Genomic DNA, 21,635 nt, shown 5'->3' on the forward strand with positions numbered 1-21,635 from the left:
ACAAACTGATATCCAAGAACTCATTCCACTCACACACACACATACACACACACACACACACACACACACAAATGTTCACACAAACAGAACAAAAGACATGTCAGCTGTCACTCTGCCCTCAAAGCATTGAAAACCTGAAAAGTAACTCAAGACAAGAAGTGCAGAACAGCCTTGAGAACGGCTTGCAAGTGCTTGATGGTGTCTGCCCAGTAACATGCCAGAAAATAAATACACAATTACTGGCAATTCCAGTAACTCAGAACAATAAAAAATAAAACATTTATATAGTTATTTTGCAATTCAAAAAATATTCGATGGAGATCTGGAAGAATGTATATAATTCTTATAAGAATTTAAGATGAAAAAAAAAAAATTAAGAGAATGACATCGTACAATCAGCCTTGACCAGACAACAGGGGTTGATGATGATGGTAAAACATCTGGATAAATAACATACATGGATACTTAGGTCTGTGTAGATGCAAAATGTTTGGGATTCTTTTGTTTATTGACTAAGATGCAGAGACCAGTCAAGTAACCATCAGCTTTCTGCATCTCGCTAATGTCAGAAACAGTGTGGTGCTCGGGATCAAACTTGGCCTCAAGACTCTGGAAAGAATGGGCACAGACAAACACACTAAAACAAGCAAGTATATGTACTGCTATGTTAACATACTGCCAAAGAAAAACATGGGTTTAAATAAATCTCAGAATCCACGATCGAACAGTTTCTACAGTAAATGTGATAGATATATTTGGATACTAAAAACGTGCATTAGTTTTTACAGATCTAAACTACTAAACTGGAGCAAGTACTTTATCTACTGTAAGCATGTGATGAATAATTTTCCTGCAATCATTTTATTGAATATGTCATGACTTTGCTTGAAAACAGTAACAATATTGACTGAGTCAATCAGTCTTAACTGCAAGACAGCTTAGTGCCTCAGGATCAGCCAACAACACTGACAACAGAGGGAAAAGAGCAGCAAGGGACTTTGTAATCTGTATGTCTGTCTTATTTTTCCTAACCAGTATGTTCAGGAAACCATTATTTACCACAACATCGACTACACAATACACATTAAATTTATATAAGTTTCTTGACAGGTGCTGCAATGGGATAAAGCTGGGTTGAAGAATGGGAATGTAGACAATAGCAGTTGTTGTTTCTTCATACATGCAATCTTTTTGAAAGTAACAATGTAATTTCAACAAGTGAAATTAATACACCCTTGAAGAGTTACATAAATGAAGATACAGATGCAGCACAAGAGGAAAAAGCACAGAGGCATGGTACTGTGTGCCAGGGTGGCTGACAAGGGTCTTTCTGAAGAATTTTAGAATTGCCTTGACCATTGCTGTTGAAGATGATATGGAAGAATGATATGCATTAAAAAATTGACTTTAGAAGCCTCCATGAAATTAACATGGAAAACAAAAATTGCAGTGAATGTGTGTAGATAATTTGCTTCGATTTCTGCAGGTTCAGCACCCACCCACATATAAATTCCCCAGAGAGGGCATCTGACAAAAGCACTGAAGAGAACACAGAGATGCTGTTAACATATACGCATTGGTACACTAACACACAATACATTCAACAAGGTACTACCCTCCTGAACTAGCTATCTCTCTTTTTTACTCTCATACAGGCAACTCAAATAATATTTTTAAAAAAGTGTAAAAATTAATAAAATGATTTAAAAAAAAATCATCAATGTAAAAAAGAAGTCACTCTTAATGTGAAGTATTTTCTACTCTTTGGTTATGTAACAGTTTCTTCCTGGTCAATCCACATCACATAGCATACCTTTTAAGTTACAACTAAGAGCCAACTAGCACCAGTAATGCTATTCTTGAACGCTGGTTTGAAAAGATTTGGGATTCTTCATTCTTGTGATTAAAATACTGAGACAGGTCAAACTGCCGTCTGCTTTCCCTATTTCACTTATGTCGCACACCATGCGGTTATCTATTTTGTGTTCAAGAATCTGCAAAAATTGAAGCATGAAAGGACCATGCTAGATGGGTAAACATGTGCTGCCACCTATGCTTGTGTTGCTGCCAGGGTTTGGAGGGCATAAGAAATAAGAAACTTGTTTGGAAAAAAGCTGTCAATTATCTATCGTGGTACTGAATGGAGCCTTGCTATTTGTTTTCTCTCATCTTTCTGCGTTGATTTTTCATTACTGATTTTTAATTTTTGAAAAATGTGGAATTAACACAACCCAAGCTGCCAAGTCTGAATGGATACTTTTTGTCAATCAATAATTAAACACACAATCTGAAACAGATAAAGGCATGGATTGGTTAACCATTCTCTGTCAGTGTGTGTGTGCGTGTGTGTGTGCGTGTGTATGTGGGTCTGGTAACAGATGTATTACATGCAAAACCTGATTTTTAACATGCAAAGGCAATCTCTGTGACTTGGCAACTGGGAACAAATACTACTTGATTCAAGACGCCACATCAAATTATCCAAATTTTGCAATGACATGTGGCTAATAGGATCATTTGGCAGTTTTCTAAAATCATTTATTACATCTATCTTAGTTATTTTTTACTTAGCTATTCTCATTCCTAAATTGAAAATGTAACAAATTTCAAATCAGTGTCAATTATACATTACCAATGAAAACATAGCTTGGTGGGGCAATTATCAACTTCCTAAATTGACACATTTTATGGACATGGGAAACTGAAGGGTAGCTAGTTTTTACATTGGGTCCATTTTTTCCACATTTCTAGACATACTCCAGATGAGGAGGTGGCTGGAAAGAACTTGTTGCTGTTCACACACCAAAACTGCATTTAAAATATGGACTGGGGGTAGATCTTTTTTCATCATTAAAATGTTATCATTTATTTTGAGAACATCAATCATCCAATTACGAATTTGAATTTGGTTTTTGTTAAATCTACACCTCATAAAAAGCCACAAGCAGCAAGGCCCCTACACCAAGCAAATGATAGTAAGTAAAAGCAGACTCATAGCACAAGCAAGTAGCACCCACATGTATAATCACAACAATTATATACAATATAGACTACACATATACATAGTACACTATGAAATAACAAAAAATTTCAATATAAAAAATACATTACACCATATAAAGCATTTTGAGGTAGCAAAGCAATTCAAGACTTAATAAGTTACTACAAACAGCTTATCATATGGCAAACATATTTACATATGCAAAGATGAAAAACAGTCAGCAAAGATGAGAATATTTATCAACAACCACGAGAAATGACTGTAATAAGGAAGCTCCCTGGTACATCTCAACAAGCACAATATTCAGGGTCACAACTAACACAATGTTATATTTAAGCACTTGTTACAGAGACCAAAATGGTTGCAGGCTAATTCCATGGTTTAACAGAGCTCATTCTATCTGCATCAGAAAACTTCAATCAGGAACCTTTCTTTCATAAAACTGGATCGTAATTCAGTATTTTTCAGCAAAACAGCAATGTAATTATCAGATATTCTTGTAACTGAAACTACAACTGACAATTTAACAGATTTGATCAAAATATGCAGTATGAACATACAAAACAAGGAACAAAATTGTGAGTCAACAACCACCAAACTTCTCAAAGTATCCAAAAAGGTTTCCATTGATGCTAAAACTCAAAATGCCATTGCTAGAACAAGCTCTGTTCAACGATTTCAAACCTGCAGTTGAACTCACAGGAAAACTCTTGGGGATGGTCGTGTCAGGAAGGTGGACACGCATTCCGTTGGCGTACAGCATGTTGGCGGCCTCCTCCTCCTCCACAGTCAGGATCATGTAGGAGTAAGTCACCTGCTCCTGAACTCTCTGTAACACATACAACTTATTTATGGACTTGTTAACTCTAAACTTCTCTTACATTGTAATAAATATTGCTTTTTTACCGAACGATTAATAATTCTGAGATAATCTGGTAATTGATTTTTTTAATGTGACAATGGTAACTACTGATAATTTCAAAGAACAGATTCATAATGAACATACAACACAATTATACCCCATCTTTTTTTCATTTTAGAACTGAAGGGTTGGGTTGGTTGGTCTGGAAATAATTTTTACCACTTAGCAAAACCTTCAAACTCAACACAACTTGCCACTAAAAATCTCTGATTCTTTTTCATGCATTGAAAACAAACTACCATCTTGGGCTATAAAAATGTGATCACCTTCAGTACTTTCTGTGCAGCTGGGGACCTGCTAACTGCAATAAGCTCTGGCCCTGCCATGCTCATGAGGCTCTTCAGGTGGAGAGCCCCCTCCACACGCACCATGCAGGTGGCATACTCTGGGAAAGCTTTGGCTATGGCCTGGGCACCCTCTTGGTTGGTTCTGCCAGAAAGACCAACCACGATCTCCTTGCCTGGAAAAGGATATTAGGACAAAAGGTAAACATTATGGCTGCGTTAAGATTAAAAGTTATCGGTCCAGCAGGATCAATCTATCTCGGGGTGAATTCTCACTAAGGCGCAGTCAATGTAATAAGCTTAATTGTCTGACATGCTCCTTCACAAAGGCAGCATCATGGACCACAAACAACCCCACCCCCCCTGACTTTACCCAAGTACTTTAAGTTGCAAAGGCAGCGTGTCAGACGATCAAGCTGATTACATCGATTCCTATAATCAAGCCATGTTGAAAATTGTTGAAACCCCTTGACCACAGCCTGAGCATTCTCTGTAAGCCAGTTTCATATAACTGGACAACAATTTTCTTGCCTGGAGAGAAACAGTGAAAAGAAAATATAAATCTCTCTTTGCTTAAGCTTCATTATTGGCCCTAAATATATTTGTAAATATATATTACTGTAGCAGCCCCCTAACTGTCACAGAATTATCTTAAAATGTATCAGCATCTTTCTGACAGAATTCTTTCCCTTTTTTTACCCAATGAAACTTTCTTTTTATAAAGTTGGCCACTTTACTTCACTATCTCAAAACTTTAAAGTTAAAACAAATCTGGAAAGTTAAAACAGTGGCCATCACATTCTTTTCTCAAACAGAACATTTTAAGCATCTGGCGTGACATTAAAATTGAGTTAATCTACCAATGTGCTGTTCCATATACAGCATTTTTAACAATAATGACTGCTATCTCAAATAACATATCAGTTAAAAATGTATTTTGCCTGAGTTGAACTCTTTGATATTCAGTATATTCATACCATAGGCAGATGTCTTTCCCATCCCCATCCCCCACACTGTCCATACCAATCTAAGAGACAGCCAACAACAGTTGTGTAGGCTGCACTTGTAATGCCTGTAAAAACCTTGCGGAAGGCTATAAAGTAATATATTGGGCAACAGCAGAGCAATTGGTTCACTAACAGCCAGCAAGTCTGAAGATACAAGATGCACCTATTCTGTTGTCTAGGAAGTGCCAATGCCACTGTGTCAAGTGTATCTAAGTTATTACGCCAAAAATGTCTTTTTTTTTTAGATATACATGTGCCTGTACTACAGTGTCTGCTGTACATACATAACATTGTACTAGTAATTTTGTTATAGAGCACATGTCCTTGTTTAAGATGTGTCTATAACACTGCCTCAGTTGTTTCTGGGATTATTATCAGGATAGTTTTTTTTTTTATTTTGTTATTAATTAGCATATATGCCCCTTGTTTCAGTTGTGTCTGTATTATCATTTCAGTTTTCCAGGCCTAGAAATTTCAAAAATAACACAAATAGGACAAGATGGGACATCCAGTAGACTCTCACCTGTCCATAACACATCTCCTCCATCTATTGTTGCTTTGTCATTGTCCACTTCCACTATCTTCAGTCCTAGCTCCTTCCTCAGTGTCTGCCGGATCACTGCAACCTAAAACACACACCAAAAAGTGCTCTGTTATTACTGGCTTGCGAAAATGTTTTGGTCCTTCCACAAGTTTCACAATAAAATTTTGATATTTCAATTAAAAATTATTAATATTAATATGGCCTTATTTATGATTTTAGTTAAAACTATATATATATAGTTGTTGTTCAATTATGCAGCACCCTACAAAAATATTTCTCAAATGTATCAATTACTTGACTGGGTAATTTTAACAGACCACCCTCATACAGTACTTGCTCTCATTCCCAACAGCCCCACCCAGCCATAACTCTCCACTCCCTAGGGGTTCAATATGTACTACATCTCCATAGGCAGTCTATCACTTCAACACTTATCTTCTCTAAGCACAGACAATATTAACCATCAGCCATAACATCCTCACGCCACACTCTAATACTCTGTGTTATAATCACCTCCAACATCATCATCATCATGCATACAAATGTGAACAAGGAACATTACATCAATTGAGGTCAATACATATGCACAGGCATGGCCTGTGAGTTACCAAGATGGGCCCTGCTTGTGGATATCACAAATTCGCATTTTATGGAACAGGGGAAAGAATCAATAGTTATTCAGTGTAATATTCACTGCAGCTGTATGTTGTTGTTGTTGATGGCATTGTTGTTGTACATTGATGATTATAACCAAGAGTATAGATAATATACTGTGTTGATTATTTAAATTTCACTTTAAAGCAAAAAAAAAAAAAAAAAGATTATAAAGTGGCAATAAGTTATTGATTTTTACACAAGTTCTATAGTGGAAGTAAATCATCTTCACCATTAAATAACAACTTCATATGCAAGGGTAGAATAGAATATGACAGTAAACAGAACCCATACAAACCGCAAGAATCACTGTTTTCCTTATATAATCCACAATGTCAATCCAGATTCCACACATGTATAGTAATTCACAACCAATACATATCACCTCCCCTTGCTTGTTTGTTAAACATGTCAAACAAGTCTGATTAGAAAAACATTATCTGCTGCCATCCAATTTTCAAAAACACCATTTGTTTTTCATGCAAATTGCTGTGCTTTCACTTCTTGTGCGTATTTGACAAAGTGAAATTGATGAAGTCAGTACAATGCACACTCTGCGAACTGACAAGTACAACATTTTCAAATCAGTTTCTCCAGGCTTTCCGTGTATTTTATCAAGCAAAGTGAATGAATCACCCAGCATGCTATCTAGTTTTCCCAGACATGGGAGTACTTTGGTGTGTGTTCCATTGCAACAGAAGTGGTAATAAATCAGTATATATGAGTATTTATATATAACTGGACGACTCACGTACACCTCGGTATATCTATAATATACTAAAATCAGGTGCACCTAAATCACTTACACACTTTCTGCACAATTTCTGATATTCTAGAATGACTTACTGATAGGAACTATTGCTTAGAATAACACACGTTACTTGTAGTGAAAATATACACAGGGATTTATATTCAAATACATACATATACATTTTTCTTTAGCTACAGCTGAAAACAGAGTTGAAAGTGGATTTTCTTCAAAAATAAACTTTCTTTTTCAGCAACTGGTGGAAATTTCATAAGAAAGCTCAAAAGCCTTCAACATATATCCTCAGAGTAAATGCATACACAGTGCATCCCATAATATTCCAAAAATGGTTCCAGCTGAGCAATCAGGAGTCACTGCCCAAAACTGTGACTGCCATTTTGGAATCCCTTCAACCAGGTATCCGCTCTTGTTCACCACATCTGAATGGACCTGTCACCTCCAAATGCTGAATATGCCCAACTTACTACATCAGATATGATGAACATGCTGCTGTATTAACCTTTTTAACCTTTAGGAAGACAAGTCTTAGCAGCAATATATATCCATCAATCTGATTGCCTATCATTTGTCTGGCATAACACTGATATGATCATTCCAATGATATTTTATCTTTCAGCTATAAATCTTCTAAATCAGAGACCATTCCAAGAAAAAAGAATTCCTGGAAATAATATAGCAATCATTGCTCAGTTTAATATAGCAATTCAAGTATAACTATGATCCAGAAGGGGTTTTCCTGTTTTACTAATAAAGCAATGGTACATATCTCAAACATTCCTACCCCATCCAAGTGCACACACACAAAAAAACCCTAACCTATTTACCTGATCCAAATTATTCATTAGGCATCCAAGTGGACCAAAATAACCAGCTGATCATATGTCTGCTATGTGAAAAGACTCACTTCTCCGGCATATCTTTTAGGGCTCATTGCTAATGAACTATCCTTCTACATATATATCGAACCAACTCTGCAGGACATGTTAATCTGTTAATCTGGTTGCATTCAGCGCATTTTCATGCAGTTGGATCGATCTACACAGAACGATAATTTCATTAGGAGTGAGCCCAAGCTGATTGCTTTTTTTTTAGGTGACAAGTTTTTTCATCAGCTACATATACATATAATGTATGTATGTATATATATATATATATATATATATATATATATATATATATATATATATATATATACACAACGTCTGGAAATTATTTCATACTTTTTGTGAACAAACACTTATAATCATGCAATTTTATAATTTCATAACCTGCTTACTGATCAAACTCTTAATTTATCTCTGCACACTGCCACAGTAATAAGATTGATCCAAGTATGTACTAGTACTACTTTCTAAGATCTCGACTTTCACATTTCAGGAATCCTCCAAGTAACGTAACTCAATATCACATAACAGATTGGAGAATTTTGCAATTTTGTTACTTAGACATTACACTGATGGGCATCTGTGCTAAACATAGATCTATGAGGTAATTTTCATATCAGCTTAGACTAATGCATGTACTGCATTATAGCAATCTTGGTAAAAAAAAAAAAATACTGGTTACAGTACACAGACTTAGAAACAACATTTAATTTAGACGCATTAATCAGTGTATGTGTTTGACCTCATAGATCACAGAAAATGGTTCACCGAAATAGTATCTACTACTGCCACTTGGCTGAAACAGCTGACCATGATTTCTGTTTATCCTGTGGGTCACACAGCTAGATTAAAATTCTTTTACATAGATCGAGAGCCGATTGGGAACGCAGTCCTGGGATAATGCTAATGGCTGTCACAGGGCCTATAAACTCTCCAACAAAGAGGCTATGCTTCTTCCTCCTTCAGTTTTTTCTTAACCACCTACAGTAACTCAAAAAGTTGGGAATGGATTTTGAAAAAAATTAGGGATTGGTCAGAAATCTTATAATCAAGTAGATTTGGGTAGTGATCTATTTACCAATAAGAACTGAGTTCCCTTGACAGAGGTATGTGCTCTCTCTTTTCTCGATTTTTAAATTTTCTTCTGTAAGCACTACAAGGAGGGAAAACATGTTTTTTCTCTGCTGTTTTGAATCCTGTAGGAGGTAAAAGCTTCAAATTATCCTGCATTATTTCCAACTCCAACAAATTGCATTTGTCATTTATAATGAAATGTACTTGCCAGCCTTGTGTAGGTATACCACAACTGGGGAGAGCTTGCCACCAGCGACTGGTATTCAACTGAGGAGGTGGCACAGCCAGCTTCCAACTACTAGCTTGCAAATTGATTTTGGCTTAAAGAAAGGGAATATTAGTAGATTTGCCCTCTCTCTTTTCAAAATTCACGTCTTTACCACTGATCATTAAAAAAAAGGGGAAAACAAAAACCCATGTGAAATAATAATGTTCATTATGAAAAATTCGGAATGTGATGAGGTGCAACCACACGTCAAAACTGATTTTCATGGTATTTTGTTGGTATTCCCCTCCCTTCACTTTCTGTTTTGTCTTCCATTATATTTTAATTTACATCAACTATTAAGTGTCCTCAATCCAGAGTTAACAGGTACCTCCAGAAAGACTTTCTCCCCCTGAAGACCACATCAATTCGTAATAAAAAAGATGTTTTTCAGTTCCCTATACTTAGACCAGCCCAATCAATGCAACTTGACAGCCTAACTGTGGTTTACTGCATCTAACCTGACATATTATCAGATCCCTCTGGTCTCCCTACTTCCTTCCTGCTGTGTTAATGTTGCTCCTAGGCCAAGCTTTCCTAACAGTATGCTTTTAGACCACATTCCATTAACAGTCCAGTTGGAACAGCCTCCTAGTGACAGCCTGCATCACAATGCATCCCCCCCTTCCTTTTTTTGGGCCACAGACAGCGCATGACTTATTTCCCTACTGCAAAGAAAACCGATTCCTTTGTATAAAATTCACGTTACCGTTTGTTTGTGCATGTTCGTGTGTGTGTGTGTGTGTGTGTGTGTGTGTGTGTTGTAGGTGGGGGTGGGTTCAAAAGAAAAACATTTCCTGAGATGATTAATATCCCAGTAATTTTTCAACTCAAAATAACATTTTATCTTGTTCTGATAAAGGCTTTAAATTCAATCAATGAGTCACTGAGCATTAGGATTATTTATTAGATTAACAAAAACTGCAATGTGGGTTTCACTTTCTCTTCCTTTTTTTTCCTTGAAATGTTATCCCCCCAAATAAGCGTAATGTAAGACCTAATCATGTCAGCTAAGTGCCTACACACGTAAAACCTGCCACAGTCAATTCATATAAGAATCCTTTATTAAACAAGGAAAAAAATCTAAACAAGATATCTTGACCTCATGCTATGAACAACAACTGTTTTTTAGCACAGGAACATATTAGATTGACTCCAGGGTAACACGGCTGGCCCATAAACTTGGTCAATCAAGAATAAAATGATAACCAATTTTAATAATTACATCTTTCTTTTCAGTTGATTTTCATAATGTTATTATGATTTATTAGCCTTATCCCATAATTATCTTTACTTTCCCCTGTGTCGAGTTTCCTGGTGACTACCTTCCCCACAAAAATTTTCATGTAATTATCAAGCAGAGCTCTATTCCTGTAGTATTATAAAATGATAAATCAAATCCATCAAAGCACAGATAAATCAAAGTATGGACCATAAGGTATAATATCTAACAACAAGCCAACACTGTGGTCTCACCCTGGCCACATTCAGAACAGTGGACTAACTAGTCCTAGGGTCAAACATGGGTCCAACTACAGAGCTTGCCTTCTAATCCCCTAATAGACAATGAATAGATTCCAAGTGGGGAAGTATTCCAGTGGGTTGGCCATATTCGACCCTCGGACAAGTTCGTTCACTGTTCTGAAAGCGACCCCTGACACCTTTCACCAAGTTATGGCTCTGATGACCTGGTCGTCTCATTCATTGTCACACTGCTTGGAATTGTCCCCAGTGTCCAAATCCCATTGAATTTTACCTCACAAGTTCTAGTATTTGATTCACTTCATATTCTTGATTCTAATGGATGAATAAGAACATTTGTTCATTCAAACATGGTCAATGCTCACTGTTATGATGCATTCCTCCTAAACACAATGCTTGTAATTCTTCCAAACCATTTATCAAGTTACAAAATTATTTCATTCCCCAGACACTTTTAGCATACGTCAACCTTAAGTATTTAGCTTTCCCCACAATACGTTGGTCTTTGAGGGATTACAATAACAAAGCCTTGATCTTAGTGTGGCTAAAAAGACAGATGGTTAGGACTGAAGTCATCCATAAATGAGATTAGGAAAAAGTGCACATATTGCTGACTGTAAACCAATAAACCTACGGAAAGATAAACAGTTTCTGATGAATCTCAGACATTGATAATTTCAAGCAGTTAAAACTTAAATCTCAATCTTCATTGTGTCAGCACATCAAACGGTCATCTTTTTTAAAAATCATACCAGTATATAGTATGCACATTAAAGGCAAAGTGAAATGAATTCTCCAGACAGAACTGCACTTGACCATGACATTAGTGCTGATGAGATCATGAGCAATATAAAAAAATTGAAAAATGGCAAATCAACAGGGGAAGACAAGGTAACCAACGAAATGATAAAATCAGGGAAGGATTATCTTATAGATGTAATTGTAAAATTGTTCAATATCATATACAAAAGTGCTAAGTACCCATCAATATGGAACAAGGCATATATAGTCCCTATCCACAAATCTGGTGATGAATCAAATGTTAACAACTACAGGGGAATATCTATTACAAGCTGCCTCGGAAAGCTGTACAACTCGGTCCTGTTAAACAGAATTCAAGCACACGCATCCCAACAAGGGATACCCCTACCTCATCAAACTGGGTTTAAACATGGTCATGGTACTTCAGATAATATCTTTATATTTAAGTCCATTATTACAAAATTTATGAAAGGAAAGAAAAAATTATACACATGTTTCATTGACTTTTCAAAAGCATTCGATAGTGTTTGGAGGAACGGACTACTGTTCAAGCTAAGTACTCTAGGAATAAGAGGACTTATGTACAAAAACATTAAAAGCATGTATGAAAACTCCCAAGCATGTGTTAAGACAAGTAGTGGTATATCCCCGGCCTTTAATACAACACTAGGTGTAAAACAAGGTGACACATTGAGCCCATTTCTTTTTAATATTTTTATTGACGACCTTCTTAGATCAATTGATAGCGAAAGTGCTGCAAGTCCAGATATAAATGGAATACCAATACAAGGTTTACTCTATGCTGATGACCTCATCCTTATGTCCAAGACCCCCAATGGGCTAAGGCAAAGTTTGGAAGTAGTAGAAAATTTCTGTAACAAGTGGAGACTGACTGTAAATGTCACCAAAACTAAAGTAGTTATTTTCAACTCAAAATCAAAAGCTCACAGTGAAAAATTTTTCCTGTATGGAAAACCAATCCAAGAGGTCAACAAATACATGTATCTAGGTCTCCTTCTAAATCGATCAGGAAGCTTTACAGAAACCAAAAATAATCTCCTACAACGTGCTACAAAGGCATTCTTCAGTCTGTCCAAGTCTCTTCCACTTCAGAGTAATGTTAACACATCCTTAAAAGAGAAATTATTTGATACCCTCATTTCCCCAATCCTTACATATTGCTCAGAGATATGGGGCTACTCGGTGTCAACGGATAACTGCCCTACAGAAAAGTTGCACTTAAAATTTTGCAAACAAATCCTTGGCCTCCATCAAAACGTATCAAACTATGGTGTATACACTGAACTTGGCCGCCTTCCCCTCTATACCAAAATACAGTTTGCATCTGTCAAACTATGGTGTAAAATTATTCAAATGTCTGATGCTACACTAATGAAACAAGCATACATACAAGAGATAAATAGTTACAAGTTGCTGACACCCTATGTCCCACCCGCAGTCCACACACTCAGACCAGCTTGTATGTCATGGTCTGAGGGTATCCGAAAAATCCTTTTCACATTTGGCCTTGGTGATGTGTGGCTTAGCCAGTCACCTCCAAAAAACTTCACCACAATTTTCAAACAAAGACAAACTGACCACTTTACCCAAATATGCAATAGCAAACTTCAAGCCAACAGTAAATTATCTCTTTTCCGTATACTTAACCAAAAGTGTGAAAGGGCAACTTATGTTGATAAAATAACAAATTACGACACCTTATCAACCCTTGCTAAACTACGTCTTAGTGACCATAAACTCCACATCGAAACTGGGCGGCACACCAGGCCAAAAACTGAAAGGTGCGACAGAATCTGTCGCCTGTGCACACAAGGGGTAATTGAGGATGAATACCATTTTATATTCCAATGCCCAATGTACAAAACAGACCGAGTCACCTTTTTCAGTAAAACCTCATTCCTAAAAGCTGATTCAAGGCCACCAGACAGTCAATTATGCCATGTATTTAACAGTGCCAACAAAGATACTTTAGTGTCCCTCTCCAACTTTATAATCAAATCATATAAGAAAAGAAGTGAAGTGGTTGCTCTGCTTGGTAACTCTTAGCATATCCCTTAAAATGTCAGTGTATGGTCCCACTGTTGTGAGAAGTGACTCGGCAGTGGGACTGAACATGGCACAATATTTATATCTGTGTAACTTATTTACTTATATGTCTTATGTAATTGTCATTAATCGTAATTATCAATGTCATCAAACAGCCATGTAAACAGCTATGTAACGGTGGTTTTAAGTTCTTTAAAAACATATTCTTTTTGTGTAACATGTTTATAGTATGTTTATGGTAAATTTATAATCACACCAAGGTTTATCTCAATGCTTAGATAGAATATTTTATGAGTAATTTTACTAGTACTTATCTTCATTATATAAAGATGGTAATACACTAACTGTATTGTATCATCATTTGTATATCATATTGTACAAGGTCATGACAATCTATGTACCAGTACAGAAATAAATTGAATTGAATTGAATTAAATAATCTTAGCTGAACTCCAGGACTGACTAAAAAGGTGGCGTCTTCACATACCACAGCCCTTCAACTGCTAGACCTCACTCTCAAGGTAGACACTTTTTTCATGAATTTCTACACAAATATGACACAACTATAAAGCCCCCATGCCAGCCCCCCCCCCAAAAAAAAAAAAAAAAATAATAATAATAATTTTTAAAAACATGTCCCTTTTAGTCCATACATATACATATATACATAAAAATCAATCTCACTGCCAGACCACTATATATCGGTCTCAGACCAGACAAGCTTCTTAATTCTTGCACTGCATTTTTTACCCAACATTAACACAACGGCTATAGATATGGACGCCCCCACAACTCACCTAGTATACATACTGTACACATATAAAATATAAAGCCAGGCAGATTTGTGACACAACCGTAACCCCACTTATACCACACTCTGCTGGTATGACTCATGCAGTAAAGGTGAAGATTTCCAACTCGGTCTACTGTGCACAAATATCAGGACAGATTTTCTACTATACCAGCTTATCATGTGAGCTTAAACTCATTGCAAATATCAAAAAATTACTCAAGTTTATCTTACCATTTCTTTATCTTGTATTTATCTTAAAGACTATAAAGATATCAGAACTTCTTTCATAAAACCTTAAGCATCAAATTTATGACTTAACAGATGTGCATTAAAATTAAATGTTTCCCAAATGAGTGATAGGCGAAAAAATAACCACAGGAAATTTGTACTTTTTTTCTTCCTAGGAACCCTCCATGCCTTTAGACATAAATTCCTAAGAGTTGGGTAACTCAGGTAAAACATGATACCTGTAAACAGGTGGATCAGGCAGGTATTATGACAAATGCTGAGTGCAGTTTTGAGGCCCTTACAGCAACAAAAACACGGAATTTCGGATTCTTTAATTTTTCAAGTTTTCTAGCTTGAACTTATGTCTACAGGCATGTTACAGACCTTTCAGTAATGAAACTACTACCACCTGTTCAAATTGCTTTTTTTTTTACAGAATCTAAGCTAAAAGAAAAAGTAAAAAATATTTTCATATACAAAGTATAGGTCTTTTAAGTACACAGAAAAAATTCATATTAATGGTTGACAAGTTTCTGAAAAATAGCTACGGTCATTCACATCAAACCATTAAACTGTATTTATGCTACAAAATTACATTTACACCCTTTCCTGAAATAGAAACTGAATTATTGTTTCATGATCAAAATTCACTAAGACTCACTAAATCTTAGATTAGTCTGGAAATCAACTTGGATTTCATGATAACTTCATTTAGTCCTGTTTCTGATCCAGAGTAAGGCCTCAAGGCTGAATAGTATTCTTAGCCTAAATACCAAACTTTAAACCAATAAATCCATGTAAAGTACACCTAAATCAAACTGTTCATCAGCCATTCATCAGAGCACACACATATTTAAACCATCCTTTGGTAAAAAAAAAAAGATGGGCTATAAAATTCTAGATCTAGATTTCTCTGTAGTGCGTGTAGTAATCAGACAGTCTCCAGCTCAGCAGTAGTCCACCTTAGTGAATGCTGGGGGACAGAGTGGGGAGCTGATCTGCTGGGGGGGGGGGGGGGAATCAATAAAACCAACTTTATCATAAGGCTGCAGCACCTGGAACTTCTTTTGCCCATGTGATTCTCCATCTTGTCAAGATTTTATCTGGGCATTAACAAATTGGCAGGCAGATAAAATACTAGTGCATCATTTTTTACTTAGGGATTGGTGTTCTTTTAATATTAATTTCCTGCTGGCATTTTAGGAGAAGTATCGCTTTATATTACGGTAAAGTCTTGAAAATTTCGTCGTTCTTGAAAATTTCGTCGGCAGACGATTTTCCGCCGAGGTAATTTTTTTCCCCTTGAAAACTTCGTCGACCTTGAAAATGAGGTACTCAATAATTTTTGAAAAGTTCGTCACCAAATATGGCCGCGTTGTCCAGCTCAAACATGAAGGTAATGCGTCAGTTGATTCAAGACAATGATACGATCAGGATATCATTGCCGATAACACTCTCAATGGGAGATAGGAACAATAGTGCGTCCCTGCGAGCGGTTACTCACAATATAAGTGGTTAAGATGTGAATCCCCGTTCTTAATTGCGGGAACATCGGCCTTTTGTCTAAATAGTTTCATTACTATTACCTGGCTCAAGGTGCGTTATCAAGCTGGCAAATAAAAGTCACAGGCCGCGGCTTTGTCATTTGTAACGCCGTTATTGTTATCGGCGGCTGTCCTAAATGAGGAAGACACAATGAAAAATCAAGATATTATCTCGAAGGGAAATGTACCCGTCACTTCTATTCATGTCCATGCTCAATTTAGGACCATTTAACAATTACCTGGCTCATCCATGGAGATCGTTCGCAATGCGAATGGGACGAGATGGCAATTTTCATAGCTTCAGCAGAGAATCTTTCGCGTAATATTGTCAACAGATCGTTCGCGATCCAAACGAGACAAGAAGAAAATTTTCATATTTATAGCAGACTCTGTTCGCGTAAGATCATCAGCGGGAGATCGTTTGCGATCCGAGCAAGACGAAAAGGCAATTTTCATGTCATCATCGGGAGATCGTTTGCGATGTAAGCAAGAATGAAATGCAATTTTCAAATTATTGCAAGGAACTTAGTTTGCAAAAGATCGTCAGCGGGAGATCACTATTCTAACCCCCCCCCCTTTGAATTTAATAAATAATATATATATTTTCATTTTATCTTAAACCCCCCCCCTTCCCCGCTCATGGCATATATTCGGCGGAGAATCGTTCGCGTAAGATAATCATCGCGGGATCGTTTGCGATGTAAGCAAGAATGAAATGCAATTTTTATATTAGTTCAAGGGATTTAGGGAACTTCGTTAACGGAAGATCGTCAGCGAGAGATCATTATTTCACTCTCCCCACCCCCCCCCCAGACCCCAGACACACACACTTTGGATTTAAAAAATATCTTTTTCATTTTATCTTTAAACAGCCCCCCCTCCCCCGCTCACGGTATATATTCGGCGGAGAATCGTTCGCGTAATATCCTCAGGACTTTGTTCGCGTAAGATCATATCAGAGGGAGATTGTTCGCGATCCTAGCTTGACGTAAAGGCAATTCTCATATCATCGTCGGGAGATTGTTCGCGATGTAAGCAATAATAAAATGCAGTTTTCATATTAGTTCAAGGAACTTAGTTTGCAAACGATCGTCAGCGGGAGATCATTATTTTAACCCCCCCCCCTCCCCTTTGAATATTATAAATAATATATATTTTTAATTTCATCTTTATCCCCCCCCCCCCCCCCTTCCCCGCTCACGGCATACATGTATCTTCGGCGAAGAATCGTTTGCGTAATATATCGCCAGGACTTTGTTCGCGTAAGATCGTCAGAGGGAGATCGTTCGCGATCCGAGCGAGACGAAAAGGCAATTTTCATATCATCATCGAGAGATCGTTCAGTTTTCATATAAGTTCAAGAAACTTAAATTGCAGAAGATCGTCTGCGGGAGCAATTATTTTAACTCCCTGTAAATTTTTAGGAAGTTACAGATGGTACTTTTAGAAGGCCTGACATTCAATCCTGGGAAAAGCCCTGCATGCAACAAACGTTGCCAAGTGCATAATTTTTTTAAATATGTCGCGGCCAGGTTATAATGCAAGGAGGCAATTAAGCTTATCTTGATCCTTCTCCTCTATCAGGAGGTATGTTTCTTACCGAGAAGATAATTCTCAACACATTTTCGGGTACAGTAAGTTAAATTTAACTTAATCGAGATGCAGTAATAAATATATTATTATTTACCACCAGAAAACGACTTAGGAAGTAGTTTTAAATATCCCACAATATAGGAGGGTCAAAGATAACAGTCGCTAAGGATAAAAGCCCAAAGGCCGGATTTTTGAAAATTTCGTCATACCCAGGAGTCGGGGAGAGGTAATTTTGAAAAATTAGTCGGATTTACACAATTAAAAATATTAATTAATTTTTAAGCGAAAAAATTTTCAAGACTTTACCGTATGTTCTACAGAGCTAAGAGCCTGACATTTTGCCATCCCTGTATATAGTAAAATTAGCTGTCAAATGTCCAAGTCTTTTACTGTGTTGACCCAAAGCGATCCATGAACAGAAAAACATCCTAAATGCCTGCATGTTTGTTGGCCAAGGAAACACCATGAACACATGCACACTATTAATGCAAGATATTAGCTGTTCTTGCCTGTTGGCAAATATAAAACAGTGTGATTTTCTTGGACTATATACAGGTGAAAAGCAGATAATACTAGTGCCGATATCTTATCAAAAGTATTCCTGTGTACATATTGACAAAACCTTCTTTTAATGCCTGCAATGAGGTAATATTAGTAAGCATGTTTTGGACAACTCACTGATGTCAGATGGTTTCAGCAAATGTTTATAAATATACTAAAACTGATTTGCTTCATTCTAATTTAAAGAATAAAAAAATGTACATTTTTTATGAAAAAGAAATTAAAGGGGAAATTTGGGACTTAATGGGAATTTCCATGATATGTAGAAAGGACTGGAAACCAAGAAGCACATCAATTTGTAGAAAAGTTCCCCCAAAACAGCAAAATTAATTTCCTCGCAGCAGCTCGGCATTCATGACATGAGCCAAGAAGATGAACCAGGCATGTTTTCTAAGAGAGCTCTTTCCCTATGAGGTTCAATTAATGAATCCCAGTGGGTGAGACGGTCTCGTAAAGTTCAACAACCCTCCCATGCTAAATAACCTGACTTTCAACAGCATACATCTTATTTCTACAATACATTACTAAGGATTTTTTTCTCTTTTCTTTATATTTATTTATTTATTTATTTATTTTTTTGTTTTGTGATATCTGAGGAAAAGATTTTATAATAATAAAACATATCACAGATGGGTATAAATTATAATCTATGATTTTATGCTTTAAATTTCTATTGTGAAGAATACATTATTTCCAAATAAAGAAGAGAAGAACAGAAATCAGTAGCATTTTTTCATACATGTTCATTCATCATGTGGAGTGGTTTGTGTAGAGTTTGCAAGTCATCTCTTCTATATGAAAAGACTGTTAGTGATGAATTTCAATTATGTTTCACTGCAGATATTAGATGGAAAAGATCATCTTGACCCTTCTCTGTAATGCTTGAGCGCTTTTATATGATTAACTATGCCTTGTATCAGTCAGTTGCTATGAAGGAAGCGTGCCTGATAAACAATACACACAAAGAATTTAACCGCATGATTAAAACTAAACTTTATAGAATTCATACTGCTATAGTATTCTAATTTTGGAAACAGGAAAATTTTTTATGTGCCATGGTCAAGACAGACAGTTATAAAATCCTGATTGCCTGCTAGATATCATTAAATTTATATGGCAAATGGCTGGTTTGTACAATGTTGGAATATTTCCATTGAAAAATACAAATATTTTTTTTATCAAAGATTGGGTAATAACTTGGCTATTTCATACAATCCAGTTATTTCTTAACATTTCACATCATTTGATAATTTCTCTGAACTTGAACCCAATTTGCTATCCAAATTTTCTTACTAGTAATCAATCCTATTTAGCAATTAAAACAAAGCAATGATTTAATAAATGCAACTTCTCTCATTTTTATCCAAATGTTGTTACAATTTATGGTGCAGTAATTCACAATTTACATAAATTCACATAAAAATTATGCAGAAAACCATTACCAGACGTGTTGTCCACTTTCTGGTTGCCATGGCAATGAACTGACCACAGATGTATATAATAATGTATGCAGCTGCATTCTTCCTGTATTCTTCCTGCTATCAGGTAATGTAATTAAATGGTTTCTCTTCATGGTTTAATGTCAGATATCCAATTACACACCAAAGACAATATTGGTTGGTATTTTAGTATAAATATATTATCTTGATGATTACTTGAAGATCTTTTAAAAACAAATTTAAACGTATATTTCAGGATAGAATTCACAAGTCATCTTAAGCTTTTCCTAATGTCTCAAAAGCTTAACATCCTATTTATAAAATCTGACTGATGAATAACTGAAAAAAAAAATATATATATATATTTTTTTTTAATTTTTGGAGACACGCACAGACTCAGAGAGAGAGAGAGAGAGAGAGAGAGAGAGAGAGAGAGAGAGAGAGAGAGAGAGAGAAAGAGAGAGAGAGAGATTAGTTATGCTGTAAGATTGATTAATGTCCATACGTGGAGTGAAGATTCAGTACTTATGCTACCAACCACATGTTATATGGAAGAAGTCCAAACAAGGTCATACTTTTAATGGCCAAAGCATGAAATATTGAGTCATTCAATCTGATATTGCAGATGACCCCTTCCTGTTAGATGGTGACTAGTGACAATAACATGATTAAGATGGTCAAGCCAACTACTATATTCAAAACTACACACGCGTCTTGGTGTACGCTATTTCTCATTTTTTTTAGATAATAAAAGAATTTTCTCATTTCCACTGGGAGCTTATTATACATGAAGCAAGCGCCCTTGTTTACTATCACTACTATCAGACCCACGCTAAAAATGACCCAGTTTTCTAAGATGATGGGTTTTGCATATGATCGTTTAAGCAAGGCGGGGGTGTGCGCTTTTCCTCGACGCCACACAGTCAGAACCACGCCTCAAACTCTATGTCTTACCTCTCCTAATCGTGACGGTGCCCCTGGTCTACATATGAGTGCTGTGCCGTTGATAACAACAGCGGTGTCTTCCACAAAAACGCAGTCGGGGTGTCGCTCATCGAGTGGAAGTTCCAGCACATCGATGCCGAGTTTACGAAGCGTCTCGACGTACTCTTCGTGTTGTTGACGCGCCTTCTCAAGATCGATAGGTTTCGCCGGTTCTTTCTGTTTTAAGCTACTGTCCTTAAAACTATTAGGAATCCTTGAAACAATTGCATAGTGATACCTGAAGACATCAGGCGCCTTGCCCTTCCCTGTCGGCATTTTGGAGGATAAATGTGTAAATTGCACGACGGGATAGCATATGATAACGAGACTTTGACCTAATTATCTAAAGCTGGTCCGTGTGAAATGATAAATAAAAGCCATTGGGTCCAAGTGAATAAATACTTAATAACAAATATCTCTTCACTTCGGTCGTATGAGCTTTTAAACATGACTTCTTACAGTCGGAAGAATAACCATCCTAAATGTGGTCTAAAGTAGTACGTTGCGCTACCTAGAGAGCGTAATCTTTCTAAAGTGAAGCACAGCATGCCAGCTGCATTCAGGTAACTGGTGTTGTGTTAAGATGGTCAGGTCAACTGACCAGAAAATGTGTTCATTGCTAAGAGGAAAAGTAAACAAAAAAAATTAGCAAAGTATTAGGTCATTTTGTCAAAAAAAAAAAAAAAAAAAAAAAAAAAAAAAAAAAAAAAAAAAAAACAGAAAAAAAACGAAGTAATAAAAATATCTGAGATTACAAACATTTAGACACCGCAAGGCG

The 21,635-nt window shown here is 36.4% G+C and overlaps 1 protein-coding gene across 3 annotated transcripts in view; it reads right to left on the minus strand.

Moving 5' to 3' along the window:
* LOC106157237 (N(G),N(G)-dimethylarginine dimethylaminohydrolase 1) overlaps positions 1 to 21,186 on the minus strand; it is a 24,294-nt gene extending 3,108 nt beyond the window's left edge. Inside the window, exons 1-5 of one of the 3 annotated variants that reach the window (XM_087007990.1) lie at positions 20,828 to 21,186; positions 5,738 to 5,840; positions 4,190 to 4,383; positions 3,702 to 3,830; positions 458 to 609 (exon numbers count right to left, since the gene is read on the minus strand). In XM_087007990.1, the coding sequence (XP_086864116.1) occupies positions 466 to 609; positions 3,702 to 3,830; positions 4,190 to 4,383; positions 5,738 to 5,840; positions 20,828 to 21,133 (876 nt within the window). In that variant the 5' untranslated portion in view covers positions 21,134 to 21,186 and the 3' untranslated portion in view covers positions 458 to 465. Of the gene's footprint in view, positions 1 to 457; positions 610 to 1,813; positions 1,995 to 3,701; positions 3,831 to 4,189; positions 4,384 to 5,737; positions 5,841 to 20,827 lie in introns of all 3 variants that reach the window. The other 2 variants (XM_013532829.2, XM_013532828.2) reach the window with 2 other exon arrangements.
* Positions 21,187 to 21,635: the final 449 nt, after the last annotated feature.

Source organism: Lingula anatina, chromosome 3 (genome assembly GCF_051362555.1).
Source record: "Lingula anatina isolate TDL-2025a chromosome 3, LinAna3.0, whole genome shotgun sequence".
NCBI lineage: Eukaryota > Metazoa > Brachiopoda > Lingulata > Lingulida > Lingulidae > Lingula > Lingula anatina.